Source organism: Anabrus simplex, chromosome 4 (assembly GCF_040414725.1).
Source record: "Anabrus simplex isolate iqAnaSimp1 chromosome 4, ASM4041472v1, whole genome shotgun sequence".
Classification (NCBI taxonomy): Eukaryota; Metazoa; Arthropoda; class Insecta; order Orthoptera; family Tettigoniidae; genus Anabrus; species Anabrus simplex.
Window position 1 is genome coordinate 45,646,265 of NC_090268.1, and position 23,376 is coordinate 45,669,640.

The window sequence follows — 23,376 nt, forward strand, 5'->3', positions numbered from 1 at the left end:
TAATGTGTTAGGCAAGAAAATGTACTACTGAATACACAAATAAAAACTATCCAACAGGAACACGGAAACACTAGATACAACTTTTCCAACATGAGGGCATTTTACGTCGTGTATCCACGGGTACAGTGAAAAAAACGAGAGAACAAACAGCAGTAAGTTTTTAAAATTTAATTTTCCAGCGAGGATATACCTTTATTAATTTGTAAGTTACTTAAAGTTTGTCATTAAATCTCTCTTTGTTTCCAAGTAAGTGTTGGTGTTTTTTTTTTTAAAAGGGTAATTTTGAAATGACCAGCACTACATTTAATCCACCCCTCTGGTGTCATCGGTTTATTAAATGGTGAGTGACTGTTCCTTTTTTTTCTTTCATTAGTGTTGGTCTCGCACGTTTCCATGACTCTGATCTGTGCCTTGGCCGCATGGTCAGAGCATTTGTGCTGTCACTTGGTATGATTGTGTCATTAATTGCTCTAAGTGCTACAGCAAGAACTAAGGAGTTTTCTCGGCCTTTGCACGTATTACCACAGATTTATAGCTGGCTACGCAGACATCTCAAAGCCCCTTACATGGATCACCGAGAAGAGGAGGTCTCTCCAATGGTCAAGCGAGGCGGAGGCTGCCTTCCGGAAGCTGAAGGAGTCGCTGTGTACTGCACCCATCCTCGGATACCCCAAGCCTGGGGAGAAGTTCATCGTCAATACTGATGCCAGCGACGTGGGAATTGGTGGGATACTGTCACAAGTGCAAGACGGCCAGGAGAAGGTGATCGCCTATTTCTGCAAGACGTTGTCAAAAGCTGAGAGAAATTACTGCGTGACGCATTGAGAATTGCTGGCCATCGTGAAGACCTTGGAGCACTTCCACAAGTATCTGTATGGGCAGCCTTTCCGCCTGCACACCGACCACTCCACATTGTCCTGGCTCCTAAGCTTCAGACAGTTCGCTGGGTACAACGCCTTCAGGAGTATGATTTCATCACCGAGCACCGACAAGGAAAGAAGCACTGCAACGTCGACGCTCTATCGAGAAGACCATGCCCTGTGAACTATACACACTGCTAGAAAAGGGAGAGACAGGCAGGCATCGTGGACGTCTGGGCCGAGAGGGTCACCGCCGCTGAACGATGGGATTGAGACGCCCTCAGGAGGGAGCAGCTGAAGGACGACAACATCGGGCTGATCTTACGAGAAGTCGAGTTGAGGCAGAGGCCGGAATGGAAAGACATCACCGAACGCAGTCCAACCTATAAGGCGTACTGGGCCCAGTGGTTGTCTCTCATGATTAGTGAAGGGGTACTTACCCGCACGTGGAAATCAACCGACGGAAAGAAGCACAAAGCACAGCTGATAATCCCCAGGAGCATGAGCAAAGAGGTGCTGACTGAGTTTCACGCGGGCGCTACTGCTAGCCACTTGGGAGTGAACAAGACACTAGATCGTGCCCGACAGTGTTACTACTGGGTGCACTTGAGGAACGATGTTGAAAGGATGTGCCAGCTGTGTGACACCTGCACGGCGAGCCGGGGCCCACGTACCAGGAGTAGGGGCCAAATGATGCAGTACAATGTTGGAACACCGTTCGAGAGGATCGCCATTGATGTCGCTGGACCATTCCCCGAATCTGACACCGGGAACCGTTACCTACTCCTGGCTATGGACTACTTCACAAAGTGGCCAGAGGTCTACGCCATCCCGAACCAAGAGGCATCGACAGTGGCCGACGTCTTGGTCAAGAACTTCTTCTGTCGATTCGGTGTCCCGAGGGAACTTCATAGCGACCAAGGCAGAAACTTTTGAGTCCAGGCTGATGCAAGAGGTTCTGCAACGCTTAGGAGTGCGGAAGACACGTATGACGCCGCACCACCCTCAGTCAGATGGTATGGTGGAGCATTTTGTGAAAACCATCGAGGAGCACCTCAGGAAGGTGGTTTCGGTGCACCAGAAGAACTGGGACGAGAGGGGGTCCCCTTCTTCTTAATGGCCTATCGAGCGTCCACCCATGAAACGACGGGCATAACACCTGCCAACATGGTCTTCGGAAGGGAGCTCTGCCTTCCATGCGATCTAATGTTCGGGTCCGCACCAGACCAGCAGCAACCAGCGACAGACTATGCATGGGAGTTGGTGATCGGCTCAATGACATCCATGATTATGCCCGAAATCATCTAAGGGTAGCCAGCGACCGAATGAAAGCCCGCTACGACATGCCCAAGAAAGCAACGGGAAACTATTTCACTCCTTATTTTATATAAAATATTCTATTTCAGTTTAAGATTAGTGTAAACAACTTTTAGTTTTATGAATAGATAACAAACAATACACCCATATTTGTCCACAAAAATAATATGACAAGAGTTATGCAATCAACCAAAGTTATTCAATTACTAAGTGTTAACATTTTAATTTGTATTATTCACGTTTTTGGCAATATATTATTTCAAATTCATATTTACATCTGTAGAAGTATTAATGTATTTTACCATCAAATGTCATAGAAAATGAAGGGCAAAGCATGTACAAAAAAAAAAAATTTAAGTCATATAAAATCTCTTCACAACAGACTTCTCTCATTTTTCCCACAACCAAGAAAGTAGCAAGTGACTTGAACTTCTTTATGACTCAATATGCAAGATAGCAATGCTGGAGTTGTTGGCTCCCATCACAGATTCCACAAATTTTGCAACCAAGTTCCCTATGTGTGATGCTATAAACATACAGGTATTCATTTCGTTAATGCCTGTACATATGGGCTATAATAATAATAATAACAATAACAATAATAATAATAATAATAATAATAATAATAATAATAATAATAATAATAATAATAATAATAAATGTAGCTTCTCCAAAAATTATAATGCACATTTTATATTGACAGTGAAAGAGTACATATTGGCACATACATATCAAAATCTGTAAACACTTTAAACAAAATTAATTTACCATCTTGTGAACAGTCAATCTGAAACAAAATCTAAAATGTTTTGTTTGAAATTTCAGACTCACAATTCGAATGATAAAAGGTTTCTCAGAAGAGAAAGATGGAATGAGAAAGCATACCTGCCAACCCTACCGATTTACCTGGAAACTTTCCGATTTTTAACTCGTCTTCCGGTTTTCCGATTTATTTTTTATTTCTTCCTATTTTTGACCAATATAACCTCCAGTACGGTCAATACTCTTCCCCTAGGACGAATTCTTATGTGCTTGTGTAATTTATGCAACCTCGTTTTTAAGCATATTTATCGGCATTTGATGCTTTATTTGGCGGGCGGATCATCCATCGCCTTCGTGTATCGTATTTCCCGCTCACTACAGCAGCGTGTGTGCTGTTCAGGGACGGCAATCGTCCTACGAGTCAGAGAAGGTCATGCGCACTAGCGACCACTAGGGACTCCGTTGAGTTTGTTATTGTGTGGTTCGTGCCTTTTAGACCACGTGTTTTTTCTTGCGGTTCTGTGCTTTTCCCCCTGTCGAAGTCGTATGTTAATAATGTACGAGACATATTGATCTGTTTTGTATGTGGTAGTTTCGCATATTTCAGTGCTTTTGTGTTGATCAGTGTTCATAATTTTAATGACTTCAGTGTATTTCAGAGAGTTGTGTCAGTAACAGTTTGTGGTATTTTCTCTTCACGTGATGACTACAAAACATAACAAACGTTATCTCCAAGTGTTCAGGGATACCTATAAAACTGAATTTCCCTTCATTTTACAGTCTAATAAAGGAAACTATTGTGCATTTTGTTCCGTTTGTCGGTGTGATATTAATGTCTCGCATGGAGGGAAAACAGATATTGTAGCTCACAGTGTCACACAGAAACACGAAGATTGTGGTAGCGGTCTCGAGAGGAACAAAAAATTAAGTAATTTTTTTGTAGGTGGGAAGGAAGATGATGCAGTCACTCGAGCAGAATGTTTCTTCACGGCGTTCATTGTAGAACATAACCTTGCATTGTCTTGTTCTGATCACGCAGGGCCATTCTTCAGAAAGATGTTCCCAGGTTCAGACATTGCGAAGAAGTAAGCGTGTGCTAGAACAAAAACATCTGCCATAATTAATGAAATGGCCCGTGATGCAGTTAGTAAGGTGATTCAAACTTTAAAGACTGAATCTTTTGCGATTTCAACTGATGGCAGCAATGATAAAGATAACATTGCTAATTTGCTCCTGGATGTTCTGAAAAGATATGACGTTCCGATGGCAAACTGTATAGCTTTCAGCGCAGATAATGCTCCTGTTATGATGGGAAGAAAAAACGCTGTTGCTGCTAAACCAAGAGAGCAGTGCGAAAACATTATTATTATGGGATGTCCATGTCATTTGATTAATTTGGCTGCCATGAAGGGTGCAGACTCCCTTCCTGTCAAAATGGATGAGATGCTAATTGATATTTATTATTATTCAGACAAAAGCTCGAAGAGAAAAGATCATCTCAAAATGTATCAAACTTTGTACCAAACTGATGTTAGAAAAATATTAAAGCATGTGTATACACGCTGGTTATCCTTGGGGAAATGTTTGGAAAGATTGATTTCAGAGTGAAAGCCACTTCAGAGTTTTTTAAAGATGAGGTAAAGCTGTCCAATGGCGCAGACACATCTCTGAAGTATTTCCAAATTCCCAAGCTAAAGGCACATGAAGATACAGAAACGGAACGTGGTCCTTGTGTCAGTAGAGTACAAGACCAAGCTTCTGTTATTTCTGGAAAAAGGAAGGCTTAGAGTAGTTCATCTCCATCTGTGAAGAAAATAAAGAAGTCTAGTTGCACTGCCAGTATTTCACGAGGAGAGACTATTTCTTTTTCTGTCTTCAAACTTTAATAAAGCATTTTGCTCATTTCTGGTATTTATCATCCCTACTTTTGAGAAAACTAATAAAGTTCTTCAGTCGCAAGCACCTCACATTCATGTCATAAGATCAATGCTGACGGATATGTTGAAGGACATTCTGTATAGGTTTGTTAAGCCAGTGGTTATAAAAAATATCCTACAGTTTTAGACGTGGTCTATCACACGAGAGAATCAGATTTAGTAATTGGCTGTTCAACATCTCGTCTTGTAGAAAATCTGGCACCTGAGGAGAAGAAAAACTTTTATTTGCATGTCAGGAACTATTTTATTGCAGTTTGTGACTATATTATTCATAAATTTAATTTGAATAGTGATGTTTTTGTTAATGCTCAAGTAGCTCAGATAAATTCTTTGCAGACTTCTTCCTTCAATGCCATAAAGTATTTTGTTTCAAAGTTTTCTGTTATATTGCCAGTGAAAGATGGTGAAGATGACCAAGAAGCAATGGATGCATTACAGTGCCAGTTTTGTGCTCTCCAAGTGGAGGATTTACCATTGTCTGTTGTGCAAGAAGAAAGAGTAGATTGTTCTTGGTCTGCTATAGGGGATATACGAGGTGCAGATTGGTGTTTCAAATATGACAGAATCGCGAAGTAATGCTCTCAATATTGACAATTACACATAGCAATGCCCAGTGTGAAAGATTGTTCAGCCAGGTAAATAAGACGAAGACACAATTCCGATCATCTCTGAATGACGAAAATCTCAGTAAACTATTGGTGGTCAAATCACGTCTAAGTGGAAAGGGTTATGAGCAGCAGTATGACAGTGCATTGTTGAAGAGGGCAAAGTCAGCTGCCAGTTCAATGCTAAACAAGTAAACACAGCAGTCTCTATCACCTACATGTGTATATTCTTCACCATTTGGTAAGTTGTAGTCAGTTCTTGACTTATCTGTCTAAATGTTACTATTTGAATATATGTGTCATAAATGAGAATGATTATTAAGGTACGTTTTCTTGCAATCGTTTTTGTTTTCTTAGTTTAAGATTTTAAATGTAATGGTTAATTTGCATTGTAACTGTAGATATGTATGCCTTTTATCATGTCCTCTTTTTACTGAGACCGTGGTGCAATACACTTGATGAAATCCAAGAATCTTCCTATTTTTAATTTCTAAAAGTTGGCAGGTATGAGAAAGGCATTTCTCGTATACTCAGTACACTGACATCTTTACTTCTCAGCTAGTTTAAGGAATGTCAATGAACAGTACACAGATATCCTGAATAGCTGAGTAGTATTCAAATCATCACATATTTTATGCAAACTGTCATGATTTGTTTTATAGGCTGATAGAAATAGGGCAGTAACATTTTCGATAACATGATTAGGGATATTTCTGGAGATGTGATTGCGATGTGATCTTGCAGTTAGTACAAGGAAAGTTATCAAGTGTGAAAGTCAGTAGACTGCTGCTGCTTTCCACAGCATTGGATTGGCTGCCTTATTAACCAGCCAAATATTGAAATATTATTTAACATCAAGCACATGTTATGTGCTTTGAAACATTGCCCCAGTGACCAGGTAGCTCATCTTCTTCATATTGCTAGTCTGAGCTCTATTTCTAGCTAGGTAATGTACAGGGTCTCTCTTATAAACTCAGACCACCCAGTAGCATTTTTACTCTCCGAGACCTAAGCAGCAGTACAGGAGGTGTGCGCATAGTTCTTGACCTTGCAAGGAGCGTGCACATATTTGACTTAGCATTAGTAGCCAGTCTGAACGTCAGCTGTTAACATGGTGAGACAGTTATAATTGCAACACTGTATTTTCGTATGTAAAAGTTATTTGAAATACAGTAAGGGTCAGCTCGACGGGTACGCGATGCATTTGTTCAGCAATTTCCTGGTGAAGTGCACAGATTCATATAATTGTATATAAATTTGAAACTACTGCCTCAGTGCTCAATTAAAAATATGTGCGCACACAAACAGTTTTAACAGAGGAAAAGCTAGATGACATTGGTGCGAATCTTCAACGATCACCGAATGAATTTTCGGTTTCTTCTGCACACAGAGCTACAAAGCTGTTACATATTAAACTGTGCAGATTTACATGGGCCCATTGGTTTTTTTTGTTTTTTTTTATAGTTGTTTTACGTCGCACCGACACAGATAGGTCTTACGGCGACGATGGGACAGGAAAGGGCTAGGAGTGGGAAGGAAGCGGCCGTGGCCTTAATTAAGGTACAGCCCCAGCATTTGCCTGGTGTGAAAATGGGAAACCACGGAAAACCATTTTCAGGGCTGCCAACAGTGGGGTTCGAACATACTATCTCCCGAATACTGGATACTGGCCGCACTTAAGCAACTGCAGCTATCAAGCTCGGTGGGCCATTGTTTAAAACCTGCTGATCCAGCTACAAGAGCGAGATATTGTGAGTGGTATCTTGCATCATTGAATGATTGTTTATTTGACCCACAAGTTGAAGTCTGGTTTCATCTTAATGCGAGTGTGAACAGTCATAACTCATAACCCTCGCTATTGTCCGATTCGTTGGCTGAATGGTCAGCATACTGGCCTTCGGATCAGAGGGTCCCGGGTTCGATTCTCGGCCAGATCGGGATTTTAACCTTCATTGGTTAATTCCAGTGGCCCGGGCGCTGGGTGTTTGTGCTGTCCCAAACATCCCTGCAACTCACACACCACACATAACACTATCCTCCACCACAATAACATGCAGTTACCTACACATGGCAGATGCCGCCCACCCTCATCGGAGGGTCTGCCTTACAAGGGCTGCACTCGGCTAGAAATAGCCACACGAAATTATTATATATACCCTCACTATTAGTGTGCAGAAAATCCTAATGGTGTTAATGAACTTCCTCATTATGAAGGACAACACTTCCAGCATCTTTTATAAGGTAAGATTTCATATAAGATTGTATACATGCTTAAAACAGGGTGGCCGTGCGCGACCTAAGTTGGGCTGAGGCAGGTGCTGTAGCACAGAGTACAAACACTGTGCATTCAGTCTGGGTTTATACAAGAGACTCTGCATGTTTTTAAACTTTGTTAATAATTTATTGTAGAAATGGACGAACTTGCTTTTGCTCAAAATTCCCTAATCATCACAGTTTTCAAAATGCAGCCTTCTTAATCATAACATACAGGTGTGTGTGTCTGTGATATTCCCCATTTCCTTTTATTCATAACAAAACAGTTATAAGGTAATTTAACTATCACAGACTGAGCCAATAAGGCCATGCTTCATCAGCTTAGATTCTGTAGCAGGATATATACTTTAAAGGCAAAAAATTAATTCACACTGTGAATGTATGCCTTTTGTTTGCTAAACTAGATGAGCCAAAGAAGCAATCAGAATCAATAAATATTCCTTCAGATTACACTATTTCCAGTGGAGGGAGCAGAATGACAGCATCATAGAAGTTACTAACTAAATTCTAGGATCCTCCAATTAACTCTCACTGCTTATACTGGAGATTATGAATCTACTATAAAAACAGCCTATATACCTTGTCACAATGTTATGAGTTGCACAGAAATACTGCAGTTGCTTGAAACTGCTGCAGGATTTTAATTCATGTGGCACATGGACTGATGATTCATTAAAAAACTTCAAAGTTAAGTACAAAATAGCAGACAAGTAAGCCATATTATAAATTAACATATCACATGGTGTTTACACTGACATAGTAAACAATCAGACCACGAGTTACTTTGGCAAGTATGCACACTTCAGAACTTATGATATGCGGTGATGACAATCACGATGATATTGAAATGCTATATCTTCTTTAAGGACTTCCATGCAGCTTCTTCATGACTGGAAAAAGAAATGAATGATGTCTTAACAATTTTGATATTTTCATGATTTAAGATGCTGAGAACTAAAGTGTTAAATTTTCAATTTTTCTTAAGTGAATAATTCTTGAATATACAGATTATACGTTACACTAAGAAAGATAAGAGAGTACATGTTACAATTACTCTATTCTATTACAAAACATGATGAGCTTGCCTCATACCACTACCCACCAGAGGCAGCCTGGTGTCTATTAGCGGCTTATAGGATTTACAATATCTATGAAAGCCGGATTTGCCAAATCGTCTACTGCACTCGACTTGAAGAAAGGGTAAGCCTGAAGAGCATACCTGACAACTTTACAAAACCAAAAATCAGGAGATTTTGATTTTAAAAAATCAGGAGAAATCAGGAGATATAATTGGTCAAAACTGCTTATTCTACATGTCTTGCACAATACAGTTCTATGATATATTTATAACACTTATTGTCTCAAAGTCCGACTGCTGCTACACGAGGCTACAAGGCTAAAAATTACACATCTCTATTACCTCACAGAAAGTATGTGAGTGAGATGATTGGTCTCTGATAAGCCTTCCGAAAATGGTATGAATTCATGTTCCACGTGTGTGAATCGGTCATGCACTTAGATGCCATTACTTAGCAAATGCATAGATTAATATATTGCATCAAGAGCCCGCGCAATATTTTGAAGCTCAATACTATTTGTATCAAACAACTAGCTGTTGTACCCGTGCTTCGCAATGAAATTCTCAGAAAGACTGTCCTTATAGTTATCCCAACTGAAGTTAACATAGGTCATTACAATGACTGTTCACAAGATCACAGTCAATCTGAAACAAAATCTAAAATGTATTCACAACAAGCAATGGTCAATGTAATATTATTGTTGATCAATTTTATGAGCTTTCTATATTGCAGGCCTTCACATTTAGTTTTCTTCCGCCTCTGTGATATTGGAGCATCTAATGTAAAATGAGACCTCCTTTCCTTCGTGACAACCACTTGTGTTATTTAAGTGATCGTTCCTTCATGACTTTTTCCTCATTCTTATAATCATCTTCACAATTTAATCACCATCACCACCAATATATTATAGTCAGTACATTAAAACTGAATAAGATAAATAATCAGACATTGTACTCTCTATAACTTTTGTTATGTAGTACTTTCTGATATGGCCAAAATATATAGGTAATTAAAAATTAAAATTTTTGGCTCCTTCTCCTAAACTACCATTTCGAACAGGGTGAATAAAATTATTTATAGCGTAGACCGTAGTTCCTTACTCCCCAACTTCACATACCGATTTTCACTAAATTCTGTTCACCCATTTTCTCATACTTCGGCACTGATACAGACTTAGCAACAAAAATCCAAATTCATGAATATCTCTGTTATCATAGCCGGTACAGTAAAAATGTATAAGACATAAATGATAGGAAATTTAATAACTTTAATTATGAAGTATTTATCAATAGGGCCAATAATAACATAAATATTTGAGAATTAAATGTTAGGCCTTCCCCTAAACTACCTTTTCACTCAGCGTGAATACAATTATTTATGGCCTAGATTGTAGCGACTTACTCCCCGACTTTATATACCGATTTTCATTAAATTCTCTTCAGCAGTTTCTCGTGATGGGCGTACATACATAGGCCTACATACAAACATACAGACAGAAATTGCGGAAAATTAAAACGTGCATTTATCCTTGTTACTGTGGTCACGACCGGTACAGAAATAACATTCTTTTTCAATTCTGAGCAATGTACAGACACACTTATTTTATTTATATTGAGATAAATTAAAATTAGTCAGAATTGTCTCCAAATGGCTTGTAAAACCTCTAGAAAAGTCGCTAGTCGTTATCATTGAAATTCTGTCACTAAATTACCAAAAAAGAATCCATATCTAGTGACTAGTCTCTAGAATCGACTAAAGTGATGCGAGGCATAGATATCAAGGATAATTTAATAAAAAAACACCTATTCAATACTTTCCACGTTTAATGTTGGTTTTATCTACATGATTTTATGTAGACTTATTTGGTCAGGTACATGTTTCACCCATTATTTTGGGCATCTTCAGCCTGTAAACAACCTTTAGGTCAACGAACACGAACATAGCACGCGAGAACGAGAGATTGACAATCGATATACGCGTCGCGATATACAGGTTTCAATAATTATCGCACATTTGCGCACATTTCAGGTATTAATAAACGTCAATATTTCATTTGAAAGCGGCCAATGAGCGAAGGACTTCCGGCCACTGGCGTAAGAAAAAAAAAAAAGCTGAAATGGTGGGATTTGAAAACAAATGTTTCAAGTTCACCAAAAAAAATTAAAATCGAGAGAAATAATAGAATAATCGGGAGGCGGGAAAAATGTCAAAAATCGGGAGTCTCCCGCCTAAATCAGGAAAGAACTTAGAACTTAGAACTCATTAACTCAGCAGAGTGCAGGGTGTGATTGACTGCTGGCTTCCAACTCGCTTCCAGGAACTGAGGCCGTCATGTTTTGTCCCCAAGTATACTGTATACATTATGAAACTGGCTCATCTGGCATGCCCTGTCCTTGGTTGGTTCAACCTAATCCACACTTTCCTCTTTAGATTGAGCTCCTGTAGTTTCCTGGTAGTATCTGAAATCGGGAGGTTGTGGGTTTGGATCCCACTGGTGTCTGGTTGGCCATTTTTGTTCTGTACTTAACATCTCTTCCACACATACTAAATGTACGCAACACAACCTAATAGGTTGAAAGTCGGTTTCGATTACAATGCGGTCGTGAAAATTCAATATCCATTGACTTGGCCTTCAACGGGCAACTTAAACGCACTCTACAATGTGATGGTAGTAGTACCAGACCTGTAGCTTAGATCATTTCCAACAGAACAAAGATGGCCTAGGCCACCATAGCTCAATTGGTAGAGCAACCGACGCGAAATCGGGAGGTTGTGGGTTCAGATCCCACTAGTGTCTGGTTGTTTTAAAGTTAAAAACTTCATTATTGTTCCGTATTGAATAGAGAAATAAGATGTACAATATTATAGGTTAGGATCCACCTTTCAATACTCCGTAATAAGATGGTAAAAAGTAGTTACAACCTGTTTAATGGGACCGGTTTCAACACATTTTAAGTGTCATCATCAGCCAATTTGCGGAGATCTTAAAACAACTAGCACATTGAATACAGGCAAAAAATTAACATTGTATCATAACGTAGCTTGTTTACTTGTTCTTTCTTTTGCCTGCATTTTGCTGGAGTTTGGAATCACACCAGCAGGGAAGATGCCTAATCTTCATTACACATGAAGGTACAATGTCACTGCTCTCAGATTACATCAAATTTGCAGCACTACAAAAGGAATACAAACAAATTCGGCAAAGAAAGTACATGGAATATGTCGTATCTATTGAAGATATACCACAACACATCATTGTAATTTAGCATTAGTCATTTACAATAACAATTAGTACCTTACAATTAGTACCAGCAGCTGAAGATGACCCAAACACAGGGTCGAAACCAGTACTGTAATGTAAAAATATTTTAAGTATCTTATATTAAATAATTGTATTGATTAGGTGGAGAGTTCCTATCTTTATATTTGTGATCACTGGAATCATCAATACGGAAAATGAAGTTAACAGATTATAATATTGAAGATATTAACAGACATCCACAAAAATTTTGGAAATTTACTAATTAAAAATCAAAATCTAGCCAACTAAACTCTATGATGATTAATGAGGACAAGGAAATTATCTCAGTGAAAGAAATTCTGGATAATTTTGCTGACACATTCCAAAAATTTCATTCACCCAGTGTTCCCTGTAATTCTCACACTGAACAGTTCGGAGAAATTTACTTCGGCATCGGAATGCAAAATCTTTAAATCGATGGATATGAAGAAGTCATGTGGTCCAAACAACATTCCAGGAATTGTGTTACACGAGTGTGCTGAAGAACTGGCAATTCTCATCCTCGTTCTGGGCGACCGTCTGAATCAGTGACTAAGGAACACATTCCAGATGTGAGGAAAATATTGCAGCAAGAGACGCGGTTTACATATCGGCAGGTAGAAGAGACCCTCCACATCCCTGCACCAGCTATTCATTCAATTCTACACGATCATCTCCATGTTAGAAAGGCTTGTTCCCTTTGGGTGCCCCATTCACTTTCATAGGAACAAAGGGCACATCGAGTGAAATAGTGCCGGAAAATGCTAAAACAGTTTGAAAATGGGACTTCGCGTAACGTCAGTAGCATCGTTACAGGTGAAGAAACTTGGCTTTATTATCACGATGTCCCAACAAAATCCCAGAACAAGGTGTGGCTGTTTGAAGATGAGCTGTGACTGCGCGAAAGTCAAGGTCAGTGAAGAAAAGGTTGATTGCAGTATTCTCCATTAAACGAGACATCCTGACTCGGGTTGTGCTAGAAACACAAAGGATAGTTACTGCAAAGTGGTACAGTGAGACTTGTCTGCCTCAGGTCATCCAGGCTCTCAAGCAGCTTCGTCCAAGGTCACGGCTCAACACTTGGCTCTTGCATCACGACAATGTTCCAGCACATCGTGCTAATGTAACAATGGATTTTCTTGCCAGATCAGGGTTGACTGTGCTTGATCACCCTCCATACAGTCCTGATCTTGCCCCATGTGACTTCGCACACTTCCCAGAAGTGAAGATGAAGCTGAATGGGCGACATTTTGCATCCGACAAGGAACTTTTGGCAGCATGGGATCAAGAGTGTGAAAATGCAACCGAAGAAAAGTGGCAGAGTTGGTTCAGTGACTGGTTTCAACGTACGGAGAAGTATATTGAGTGTGGTGGAAATTATTTTGAAAAAGTCTAAAGCGTTCACACACATTGCAAAACTTTCCTAGTGCCCTTTGTATGTACTTCCAGTAGTGCACTGGACAATTGGAAGCTGGTTAATGCTGTGTACACAGACTTTTCCAAAACTTTTGACTCTATGCAGCTTAATGCTCTACTAATTAAGTCGTCAGCATGCGGCATTCATGGAAGCCTCCTTGATTGATTTAAGTGCTATCTTTATGACAGGAGGTATTCAGTAAAATACAAGGGTAACACTTCTCATCGTCACCAGCCTATGTCTTGAGTTTCACAAGGTTCATTACTGGCACCTTGGTGTTTCCTTCTATTTGTAAATGACCTGCCATCACAAATCCACTTGAGCAACTACTGGTACCTGATGTATGCTGATGACCTTAAAGTCTACAGGGTAACTGAAAACATGACTGACTGAATTGTTACAGTCAGACATAAATCTACAGGGTCGGTGGGGTATAACTAAGCAGCCATGAACACACGATGCCCTAAGTCATTAAGAGTGAAAGATGCAAAAATAGTACTGTATAGTAAAAGATGCATGGTTTAGGAGAAAACAAGAAGAAATCTACATCACACATGGCAATATCACTTGCAGTAGTTTCAGGATATCACTTGCAGTAGTTTCTGCCCTGAACCAACATATGAGTGATAATAAACGCAAGTTTTCCACTATCAATCAAGATATGACAATTCTTCTAACAGTTAATAAAGGAACTTACCTTAACATTCTAGAAAATCTACAAATAATAATTGATCAAAGATATAACTCAGTTATAATCTCAATGAAATTATAGAAAAACTAACATATTGGTTGAAGAGCTATTGATTAACATATTTTTTACAAACATTCAAATCTCCAGCAATATGCTTGCATCAAGTTACAAAATCTTCTCCAATCAACAAAACTGCCCCTCCATACTTCTCCTCACTCACAATAGGACAGGACAAGTTTCACTCTATACACACGATCATCACTGAACATAATAACAAGGGCTAGAAGGCAGAATATAAGTACTGTTGTCATTGAACCTGTTCTCTTTCGTAGTACACTATTTCACTTCTCATCTTCTGATCTTACATTTTAGGCTCAACTTATTATAGAAGACCTAATCATTCTATAACTTAACAACTTCACAGGTCTCCATAACGGCTGCCAATATACACAAACAATGAATGTTCATAATGCTCCATACACCATTAGACTTCTATCAACATTGAACTTTTACAAGACTGCATTATCTTCAACCCCACAACGAAGTCAAAGGTAAGGTAGGTAAGGGTTATTCTGCCCGAAGGCAGGTCTGAACCTCCACAGAGGTGTTCCTGAGCCAGAGTTTACGTGCGGTAGGGTGGCCAGTTCCTTTCCGCTCCTCCATTCCCTTACCCCCCACCAACAGCGCGTGGTAACCCATCAAACTCCTGACCACGCCCAATGTTGCTTAACTTCGGAGATCTCATGGGATCCGGTGTTTCAACATGGCTACGGCCGTTGGCCGAAGTCAAAGAAGATCGTTTTAAACGTTTTATAAGGAAACCAGCAAATGTACACATGCTTCGCTACGGTATTCTACATTGTATAAGGATATCAAAGTAAATTACTGTACATGCAGTGAATAAGATTTTTTAAAATTCCATGTATCTTAGCGTTTTCCGAGAAACAAAATAGGGAGGTCCACATACGTTGTTTCCAATGTGAAGTGTGAGTTGAGGAGTTGTGATGATAACAGCAGGTCAACTTGCCCACTGCCATTCACAATCAAGTTGGGAATTTTCATTATAATGGCAGGCCTCATTGACTACTTCCAGACCGATAACAGTTGAGGAATTTGTATTAAAATGGCAGGCACCTTCCCTACTGCCAGTCAAAATAGACCTGTGCTGTTATCATTATAATCACAGGATCCTTTTCCTAATGCCAGTCACACCGAATTGGCGAGTTTCCATAATTTTTGGAACTTATACTATGTCATTGATTAAAGCCTCTTGTTAAGGGTGGCTTGGGTATTTTGGAATAGAATCATACAAATTATGTGAAGCCAGGACAGAGTATGTATGGAACATGATCTGGTATACCAAAAAAAAACACATGGAGTTCCTCACTGAGGTTCTTGGAGTAGTTATTTAGAACATTTCAAAGCCTCAGTCAATATTACCCTCTCAAGCCAGGAGCAAGTGAATGCCATGCGCACGGTAGTCGTATCTATTGGCGGATGCACATGACATTCATGCTGAGCGTATCACTTATTCCAAAACAGTCTAGCTCTGCCATCTCTTGACATTTCTCTGTACTACGCGACAAATGAAACCTTGAGACTCAGTTCCCCGCCCCCGGCATGTTTTCTTTGGCCTAGAACTGTAACTTTATGATAAAATAAGTCTTGGTTTCACGTTGCCAACTGCTGTTGTTTCAAGTGAAAGCATGACAGGTCCGAGTACAATCTCACGTCTGAACAAATTGTAGAATGTTTAGATGAACCGGGTGATAGTGATATTATAGTATTTGATAGTGGTAGTGAGTTTGACAGTGATGAAAGCGATGAAGTTTTTTTGCCAGAAAAAATCCGTGAAAATAACGACGTAAGTGTACACAGTGACGACAATAGTGATGTTGAAAATGAAAGTGTCTTGTCAGTGGAGCATCAACGTACACAAGACGACTGGAAATGGAACAAAGTGGATGATTCGTTCTTCTTCTTCGTTTTGCCTCATGACTGAGACGTCGTGACTATCATAAGATTCAGCCATTTAGCCGATGAACCATACTCCACCATTCTTCCCTATCTGAAGCTTTCAATGTGGTTACTCTGAGAGAACTCTATAGGGGGCCATTCACCATGTCAACCCATAGTGTTGGTTCTCGACCTTGTTGTCTGGTTCCCTGAACTTTGCCTTCAATAATCAACTTTTGAAGAGTACCATCTTAGCACATTATATGTCCAAAGTAGCGTACGATCCACTGGCAGACCTTACACGATAGACAAACTTTTATCTGAAGTTGGTTCAGGATTGATGTGTTCGTGCGATGAGCTGTCCAAGGAATCCTCAACATTCTCCTCCAGCACCACATTTCAAAGCTTTCTATCCGTTCACAATCACGTTTGAGGATGGTCCACGTCTCTGCGCCATACAAGAAGACTGAGAAGACTAGAGATTCAACGAGCTTCTTTTTTGTATTGATGGTGATGTTATTATCTTTCCAGATATTCTGCAGACGGATCATTGCTAACTTTGCTATTTCAATTCTTCGCTTAATTTCATCTTTGGAACCACCCGAATTGGATAGTAAGGAGCCTGGATATACATACTGACGTACAACTTCACAACCTCCAATCTGTTGGATATGTGGACTACTGTTGTACTTACGATCAACGATCATGACTTTGGTTTTCTGTTGATTTAGGTGTAATCCAATTTCTAGGCCTGCTTCCTCCACTCTCTTGATCAGTTCTGTCAACTCCTCTTCAGATGATGGTATCAAGGTGGTGTCATCAGCAAATCTCAAGTTGTTGATCTTGCATCCCCCAATGGAAAATCCTTTGTCCCAGTCATCTAATGCAGTTATCATTGCATATTCACAACAGAGATTGAAAAGTAACGGTGACAGGATACATCCCTGACGGACTCCAGCCCTCATACAAAACTACTGTGACTTTGTTTTGAATCTTAACAGTGGCTGTATTTTCCTTATATAAAGACTTGAGGAGATCAACCAGATGGAGTGGCAAAGCCATATCATCCAAGATTTTCCAAAGATGGTTCCACTTGACGGTATCAAAGGCCTTTTGGTAGTCAATAAAGCACAGGGATACCGAAGCACTGAATTATCTAACCTTTTCTATGATTTGTTTTAGGATTAAGATCTGTTTGCAAGTGCCTTTTCCTTTCATGAATCCAGTCTGGACTTCAGGAATTTGATACTCTAGGAATGCCCGGAGTCTCTTATGGAGGATATGAAGCATAACTTTACTGGCATATGAAATCAAAGCAATTAAGCGATAATTTCCACATTTTTTCCTCGTTCCTTTCTTGTGGATTGGGACAAAGTTTGACTGTACCCATTCCTTGGGCCAGCTCCTAGAATTCCATATTGCTTGGCAGATTTTCAACAGCATTTCAATTCCAGCATCGCCTGTAGCGTTCAAGACTTCTGCACTTACTCCATCAGGTCCACACGGTTTTCCAGTTTTCAGCATTTTCAAAGCCATTTTCACTTCATCTCAGAGGATGTTAGGTTCTGGATCTGACTGTTTGTCTAGCTTCACTTGGTCTTGTGCATTGCACTGTTCACTGTACAGATCCTGGCAGTACAATCTCCATGTTTCTAGAACATTCTCTATATCCACAAGGATCTGTTCTGGCACCCTTACTTTTCAACCTCTATACTGCTGACTTACCAGCAACTAAGTCCAGGAAATTTATTTACGCAGATGATATACTACTGGTTAGTCAAACACCAAGCTTTCCAGAAGCTGAACAAATACTTACAGCAGATCTAAAAAAGCTAGACACATATTTCCAAAAATGGTGTCTTCGTCCAAACCTCCAAAAGACTGTTGTATCTGTGTTCCATCTCAGAAATAAATTTGCCAACTACAAGCCTTCAATAACAATCAGAAATCAATCCTTACAGCATTGTCCCTTCCCAAAATATTTAGGAGTCACATTAGACAGATCCCTAACATATAAGCATCATATTAACAACACAGCCGCCAAGATTAAAAGTCGGAATAATATCCTTCAAAAATTAGCCGGCACCTCTTGGGGCGCAAACAACCAAGTGTTGAGATCTACTGCTCTAGCCCTTTGCTATTCAGTTGCCGAATACTGCGCTTCAACTTGGCTGAACAGTGCTCATACTGCGAAGATAGATGCTCAACTAAATCAAGCAATGCGCATTATAACTGGTTGCATTCGCTCTACAAACGTGGCCTGGCTGCCTACACTCAGCAATATTCCACCGCCTTGCTTAAGAAGGTCTGAAGCTCTTCTAAAATTGTGGAAGAAGATCAACCAGGACTCCAACCTCCCCGTTCATCAAGATATTAATCAATTTGCCCCTCCACGACTTAAGTCTAGATCTCCATCCTGGCGTGCTGCACTTACACTGGAAGAATCTGGGTTCTCCATCACGAACGCCTGGTTACATCAATGGCAACAGTCTTCTGTTCCCAATCAACATCTTGTGACCCTACCTCATGTTCAACCTCCCGGATTCCATCTACCCAGACGTCAATGGAGGACTATAAACAGGATTAGAGTCAATCAAGGAAGATGCGGCTATACTCTTTATAAATGGGGCTGGCAGAAGTCTCCTGGGTGTGATTGTGGAGCTACCTCACAGACCATCTACCATGTAATTGTCGAGTGTCCACAGAGAGCATTTCAAGGTCCTTTGGAGGACATTCATAACGCAACTGAGGAGGCCTTAAAATGGATCAATGGACTTGATTTGGAACTATAGGCTTCTGTTTGTATACATTGTGTACTTATTTGCATACTTATTTATATAATCTTTCTGTGTACATCATACGATAAATAATAAATAATAATCACCCTGTGGGTTCTGTACAATCCAGAAATATGGCTTGAAATTTCGAGTGATTATTCTAATTTTGTCAAAAAGATCCTTGCTGTGGTTTTGATTTGCATGATCTTCAATCTCGGAACAAATGTTACCAAGGAAATTATTCTTATCTCTTCTACGAGAAGACTGAATCCTTTGATCAAGATCAAACATTTGCTCTCTTTTTTCTTTAGTGTTAATGCCAGATTTTTTAAGGCACCTTCTTTCTTCTACAAGCTGGAGGGTCAAGTCAGAGATCCACTGTTGCCTTCTAGTATTTGGTACTCTAGATTCATTCAAAGAGGACTCTATCCAGTTTTTAGTCACATTCCACAGCCCTTCTGCAGTTGTTACTGGATCCTGTAATATGGAGGCTCTTCACGCCAATGATTCCTTGAATGGCAACATATTAACTACTTGTGGTATCCTGTGTGATCTTTTAACTGGTGTTTGAAGTTTTATTATTATTTCTGTTCTAAGAAGCTGATGATCACTGCCACATACTGCACCAGGACAGGTTTTGGTGTCCATTACAGAAGACCTCCATCTTGAACTGATCGGAATGTAGTCAATCTGATTTTTATATCGACCATCAGGCGAAGTCCATGTGTACATGTGCTGGATGTGTTGCTTGAAGACTGTGTTAGTTATAGTGGACCTGTTTTGAATTGCAAACTCAAGAAGCCTGTTTCCCTGTTCATTTCTTTCTCTAATTCCATATCTTCCTACCAATGTTCTGACATGCTCATCATGTTGTGTTGAACAAATTTTGGCATTGAAGTCTCCCATAACAATAGTTAGTTCTCTGCTTGGAAAAGCTGAAACAGTAGCATCAAGATCTTGATAGAAGCGGTCGATTATTTCATCAGACGCATCCGCTGTTCGGGCATAAACCTGAATGATGCTGACTAAAAGTAGCTTGCATTTGAGACTTAGTGTTATAATGCAATCATTAACAGGTTTATATCCTTTCACTAGGCCATTCAGTTTGTCGCTGATCACAATTGCAACCCTGTTACTGCTTTTTCCATCATTTCCAGGCAAGTAGACCCAATGATTATCACTTCTAAAATGGCCATTGTTTTTCCAGTAAGTTTCACTTAGCCCAGCCACTCCTATATTATACCTTTCCAGTTCTTGTATTATCAGGAAAAGTTTTCCTAAAGCTAAAAGTCCTCTCACATTCCAAGTAGCCACACTGTGCTTTATTCTTCCAGTCGCAAATTTCGCATATGCAGCCTGGTTGCCTGCATGCACATGCCCAGTAGCACATTTCACACTTTGCAGCCTGGAACCACAAAAGCGCCGGTTGTCAGCCAGGTTGCACGACGAATTAGATCCATTTAAAGCAGGTATCATGATGGTGTTCATGGGAATAATAGTGTAGTGAGGTCCCTCTCACTTCCACACCGCAGTACCACAACCGAAAAACCAGCCATTCTGGTGAAGCTTGAGGCTCCCCGCTCTTGACCCATCTCGAGCATGAATTGCTCTGTGCATCAAGTCGATACTGATGGCGCTGCTGCCCGACATCAGGTTTTCAGTGGATTCCAGTGGCATTTCCTCTACTACGGGACCACCGCCCTTCCTCAAGGAGGTCATTCGCCCAAAGCCGTTGGCTCCCTGAGGGTGTCAGGTTATTTCTCGCCACCTAACACTCGGCGTGAAGTCGCTGGCTGTACGGTTTACTCCATACCGTAGCAGAGCAAGACTCTGGCCAGTTTACCCGCCCTATAGACAGCTGACTAAGTTAGGACAGAAGTTGTAGATAAATAATTTTAAACTCTGTGGCCTAGGCAACGCATAAATGGAGAGTAGAGTCACCACCTGTTTCGTTGTTTCCATGGTTATGTAAAATGGCTGACAATTAGGGCAGAATGATTGATGAGGGAAAGTAATAAATTGCCCATCTAACTGATGTTTACTATGGATTGATTGTAGAAATTCAATATGTCCGACACTTGGGGCACACAAATATAGAAAAAATATGATCTCAATAACAATTGTAACAGATCGTAGCCACAAGAAAACACTAACACATGGACAGCACATATAGATAGATCACAAATAGCTCCTAGAACCACAACTGAGGCAGTAGATCTTAATAAATTTATATATTTATCAGCACATCTACACCTGATCTAGTTTCAAGGCCTGCTGATAGCTGATATATATGATTCATACACCCCACAAAAAATTCCATTCACTGGAACATGTGGAGTTGTAAACCAGGTAGAGTGCGTTTCAGAAGCATTGAATGAGATATTGCGTACAATTACAGACCAGACAAATTTATTTTTTGCTCTGTATTGAAATGTGATTATTAGAAATAAATTGACAAGACCTTTTCAATACAATATATCAAGTAAATAATATTGCATTAGTCTTACGACTAGTTTCAGCCACTTAGTGGCCATCTTCAGCCAAAATAAAAATAATGATGATGATGCTTGTTGTTTAAAGGGGCCTAACATCTAGGTCATTGGACCCTAATGGGACGAAATGAGACAAAATGTAATGGCAATTTAAAAGTCCAAAATCGTCCACTGACCAGAATTCAAACTAGATTTATTTTTATTGAAAGAGAGAATATAGATATTACCAGTCCTTTATAAAAATATGAAAAGAAAGTCTTTGATGTTCTAAAATAGCTGATAGAACACGAATATGGGCCCAATGCGCTGGATGTATATCACTAGGTCCTGAAGCATTGAGTCAATTCAGTCACCAGCCCAAATTTTTGCTGCTCCCAGTGGATTATTTTCAAAATACGATATACAACACTTTGTGAGTATATAAAGGACCCCTTAAAGAATTGGGGCTGTCAATTTTGGACTTAGACCCCTTGGGAAATAAATGACTTAATTAATAACTCAGTTGTTATCAATATAAATCAAAGGTAATATAGAACAGCGTCTAGATAAGTGGAAATGACGACAATGATGACAATGTTAAGACATGGGGGAAAAATAAAACAAATAATAATATTGAAGAACTCACCATCACTTTGGTCTAATTTTTTCATACATAAATTGTTGCCCTCTTTCAGGAGGTCCTCCATCTTTAGAAATAATAGTCCGTTTTTTGATGTAATGAAAGAGCTCCAGAGCATACTCATAAAGTTCATTTTCCATACGCCAGATTGGAGAGTCCTGTATCTGAGCTACTGTTTCTGCTGAGGGTTGAACTTTTTGTGCTGTACGCCGTAAATGTGATTTATTACCTGTAAATCATAGGCATACATAGTTGAAAGTGACAAAACTATAAACCATAGATAACAGCTCAAAGAAACATTATATCCTAAAATTATTCTTATTATTATTATTATTTTGAATCAATCCTGTGGTGAATGGCCCCGTGGTGTAGGGGTAGCATGCATGCCTCTTACCCGGAGGCCCCAGGTTCCATTCCCGGCCCGCTCAGGGATTTTTACCTGGACCTGAGGGCTGGTTCAAGGTTCACTCAGCCTACATGATTAGAATTGAGGAGCTCTCTGACCGTGAGATAGCGGCCCCAGTCTAGAAAGCCAAGAATAACGGCCAAGAGGATTCGTTGTGCTGACCACACGACATCTCGTAATCTGCAGTCCTTCGGGATGAGCAGCGGTCGCTTGGCAGGCCAAGGCCCTTCGAGGGCTGTAGTGCCATGGGGTTTGGGGGTTCCAATTAACCCGAAGACCAAGGTTTATAATAGTGTGTGCTGCCAGTTACTACTTATGGTCTAGAAACATTGACTCTGACTAACGCAAGTGCTCGCAAGCTTCAGTGAATACAACGAGCCAGGAGCGACAGATACTACGGATCAGCCTTAGGGATAAGATCCATTCAGAAGACATCAGGAGAAGAATGAATGTAACAGACATCCTGGAGAGAGTAAAAAGACTAAAATGGAAATGGGTAGGACACATAGCTCCACCAGACTACAACAGGTGAACTTCTAGGATTGTTCACTGGAGACCATGGGAACACAAGAGAGGCACTGGAAGACCCAGAAGAGATGGCTCGATGACATAAAGCTGTTGGCTGGAACACGCTGGTTTAAAGTGGCTCAAGACTGAAGACGATGGGAGCATATGGAAGAGGCCTACATCCAGCAGTGGACTGAAATAGGCTAGAAAAGAAAAAGAAAGAAAAAAGAAAGAAAAAAAGAAGGAAAGAAAGAAAGAAAGATAGAAAGAACAACAAGTATCTTCACCAATTTAAGATTCTCTTCACTGATTTTTCAGATGTCAAGAATGGCTCCCTAATGAAAGTGGAAAGTAGAAACAAGCTCGTTGGGGGTTGACAAGAAATTATGATGAATGA

The 23,376-nt window shown here is 40.0% G+C and overlaps 1 protein-coding gene across 1 annotated transcript in view; it reads right to left on the reverse strand.

Moving 5' to 3' along the window:
* Positions 1–8,265: 8,265 nt before the first annotated feature.
* Hs2st (Heparan sulfate 2-O-sulfotransferase) overlaps positions 8,266–23,376 on the reverse strand; it is a 111,664-nt gene continuing 96,553 nt past the window's right edge. Inside the window, exons 7-8 of the mRNA XM_067146188.2 lie at positions 22,073–22,295; positions 8,266–8,645 (exon numbers count right to left, since the gene is read on the reverse strand). Of these exons, the coding sequence (XP_067002289.2) occupies positions 22,075–22,295 (221 nt within the window). The 3' untranslated portion in view covers positions 8,266–8,645; positions 22,073–22,074. The remainder of the gene's footprint in view (positions 8,646–22,072; positions 22,296–23,376) is intronic.